At 42.1% G+C, this 3,536-nt stretch overlaps 1 protein-coding gene across 1 annotated transcript in view; it reads right to left on the bottom strand.

Moving 5' to 3' along the window:
* The window catches only part of LOC103385353 (calmodulin-binding transcription activator 1-like), a 338,769-nt gene that overhangs the window by 328,241 nt on the left and 6,992 nt on the right, over positions 1-3,536 (bottom strand). Inside the window, 1 exon segment of the mRNA XM_025059482.1 lies at positions 134-235. Within this exon segment, the coding sequence (XP_024915250.1) occupies positions 134-235 (102 nt within the window).

The raw sequence follows: 3,536 nt of genomic DNA, 5'->3' as shown, positions 1-3,536 counted from the left end.
GGTGGGGGGAGGGGAGGGGGACATAGGTACTGATGAAATCAAGAAGTAAATAAATGAATCAATGAATGAATAATAGATCGGCCAGCTAGTGGCCTCTCGCAGCAGCAATGCAGTATTAATAACTGACTCTTACTTTTCATCTCTGTGTCATCACTCATACTCTTAGGTGGACCATGGCCAGCATAACACACTGCTGATCTGTACATTCGATCCGGATTACGAACTTTCTTCAGTCCTTCAGGGGGCAAAGAGAAAAGTAGAGAAAAATCGAGGAAAAGAAGCATTCTGCCAGCCTGTGATTACTAAGCAAACCCCCCATGCAAGCAGAATCAACAGAAGGTACACAGCATATTGAAACAGAATACACAGGAGTGTTTGGGCAAAAGTGAGATGAGGTTTGAAGTGAAACAAACAAAAAAAAATAATAATAACGATAATAACAATGACAATAAAACACTGAATGAAAAACAAAAACTCTAAGATTTCATCTTAAAATGTTAACGTATCTCAACATTTCAGACCTTAGGCAAAAGGTCAGTAATGGAGGTCAGCGTGTCTATGGTTTACGGTGATACGAGTCAATAATACTCTCCCATTAAATCAGAGTGCATTAATCAATACAGTCAATCGGGAGGCCATGCAAAACAGTTGGTAAAGGTCTATTACAGGCAGTCGTTAAAAGCGTTACGTCTCAGGAAGCACAGACTGGACACAGGGCCCCGTCCAAGTCCGCCTCACTGATTCAAACGAACAGCCGGAGGAGGAGGAGGAGGAGGAGAAGGAGGAGGAGGAGGAGGAGGAGAGAAAGAAGTGTCCCTGAACACGACACGAAAACGTGAGAGCAAGTGAGAAGCCCGAGAATTCATCCTGCTTTACAAAACAGCAGAGAAACATTTATGCCATTGCTGCACAAGCACTTTGTAAGTTAATGGCTCGCCGAGTGCTTACTTGATGTTTTGCTGCCGCTTCAAACTATACTTTGAGTGAAATAGTGAAATAAAACCGTTAAACTTTTCTTTTTTTTTTTTTTTTGAAACACTTTCCTATTGAAAATAAAACAGACATTACAGGTACTTCCTGCAGGGGGGTGAGAGTGTCTGTATTTGGGTTGGGGGGGGTGGCGGCGGCGGCGGCCGGGGGGGCGGGGCGTTCATATTTAACAAATCACCCTTTGGTTTCTTTTGAAATTAATGTTCCAATCAGATTTGGCACCGGGTTTTAATGAGCTGTACCTTCATTATTATTATTATATTTAATTATACAATATCTGCATAGGGGTCAACAGACGGTATTACATCACAGAAGGAAGGTGGCACGGTTTCGGTTTTTTTTTTTAACAAATTTCTTAAACTTCAGTCTCAGATGGAAACTATTTTTTTTTTTTAGTACTATATGTATTTTACATTCACCGTGAGCCAACGCGGTGGAAAAAAACGTACACGTCCATCGCACCACAGGGATGTAAACATTAGACCCATGAGCAAGACAATAATAACAATAATTATTATAATTTAAAGGATTAATTCCTGTGTTAACAGCACATCTGCTGCAACAGGCTGCCTCTTGGAGGCGCCAACTATGTGGTCCCGCTGACAATCGAACCCAGGACTCTCTGCTCTCTAAGGCAGACGTGCTAACCGCTACACTATGGATCCAAGGCCCAGGTTTAATGTAAGAACGTAGCGCAGACTTATTAATGTCCATCATTACAGCTGCCAAAAAACACTAAGAGCTTCAGATCAGCACTGCCTGTGAACCACAAGGACACCGAAGGAAAAAAAAAAAAAAAAATCAAAACATATGGATTACTTCTCTCTGCGGCCCGCCCCGACATCCACAGAAGTGTCATGTAAAAATAAGAAGCGGGGAAGGGGGGGGGGGGGGGGGCAGAAAAATGTGTTTTACTCAATTATGCACAGCTAAAACCCCAAAAAAACATAAAGCTGCCTGCAGACGGAAATATAAAAAAAAAAAAAAGATCTGGCAAGAGAGTTTAATGTAAAAGCTCTGAAGTCCAGGATTGCGAGGCATATTTGCATTTATATTAAGATATGAAGCTCAGGCTTTCTCTTTATGCCCCCCCCCCCCCCTTCCAGCTCCTCCTATTTCCACTGACCGGCCTCACAGGAGCACTGAAAATAACTTAACCTGCACAGCAGTGGGACTTTCAAGTCAGGGCTCTCAGTGAGAGCTCCCTGTTGTCGGACGGCGATGACGACCAACAACTGGAGCCTTACACGACACCAGTCCGGCTCCGTGGATGGATGCGTACGACGACGCGTGCCATAGTGAAGTCATTACTATCATAAAACCAGATGTCTTCATTTTTGTCATAGTCACAGACTGAGCCATCACATAACGAGGGCGGCTTTTGTAGCTCAATAGCATCCCCTGGTGGGACTGGGTTTAGTGGCCTGGCACACTGACATTGAAACAGCTGAATTTTTTTTTTTTAATTTATTTATTTATTTATATTGGAGGGGGTTTTTTTTGTTGATTTTTTTTTGTTGTTGTTTATCTTTCCCTCTCACATGGACACAGGTAATTTGTTTACACAGATTTGAAACATTAAAGTAGCTCGACATCAAAAAGAATTTGTGTTTTGAGGCTACTGACATCTGACTACGACAGAAGTCTGTTCAATTTTCCAGCTCATCACAAAACAAACACCCTGAGCTGCTCACAAACAGCTGGCACAAACGATTTGGTAAAAAAAAAAAAAATCTTTCTTTGTCTGCTAAATTAAGCAGTCAATTTCCAAAAACATTAGTCTTTCTGCTATTCCCAGAAATATCATATAGATATGACAAAAAAGTACGTTGTTGGTTTTTTTTTTTTACAGAAACATGCCTCACTCAATTTAAGTATTTAATTTTTTTTTTTTTAAGTGCAAGATAACAAATTCGCGTTGTTGTTGAGGTCACTTCCTGTTCTTTTAATCGTCTTTTTTATTATTATTCTGTATGTAAACAAATACAGCCTCCTTCACATCCCTCTCTCTCCCTCACATCCACCCCCCAAAAAAAGGGGGGGGGGGGGGAGGAGAGAGAGAGAGATGACATCAGAATGCAGGAGAAAACTAGTCCCCCTTCAGGGCTGATGATGTGCTTCATCCTAACTTCATTTTCTTTACACACGCGGTTTAATTAACTAACCACAAAAAAAAAAAGAAAAAAAATATTCCAGTTCCTGTGCGGGTGACGACGGAGTTCCTGTACATTTGCTTTGCCGTAATATATCCCGCTTAAAAAGGGGGGGGTGAGTGAAGTCTAATGCATTTCATTCGGAGTTAGTGAGCCGTAAGAAATGAGCTGCGGGGATAAAGAACAGAGAGAGAGAGAGAGAGAGAGAGAGAGAGGGAGAGGAGGGGGGGGGTAAAGAAAGTCGTAATTTTGTCTTATGAGTAAAGAGGAGAAATGAGGAGGAATGAGGAGGAGGAGGAGGTGAAAACTCTCCTCTCCACCCTCCGTCCTCCTCCCTGCTCCTCTCCGCTGTGATGGCATCTCATTTCAACTGCGATGGGGCTTTTTTTTTTT

Source organism: Cynoglossus semilaevis, chromosome 10 (genome assembly GCF_000523025.1).
Source record: "Cynoglossus semilaevis isolate Cse_v1.0 chromosome 10, Cse_v1.0, whole genome shotgun sequence".
NCBI classification, from domain to species: Eukaryota; Metazoa; Chordata; class Actinopteri; order Pleuronectiformes; family Cynoglossidae; genus Cynoglossus; species Cynoglossus semilaevis.
This window is presented reverse-complemented; position numbering and strand designations above follow the sequence as displayed.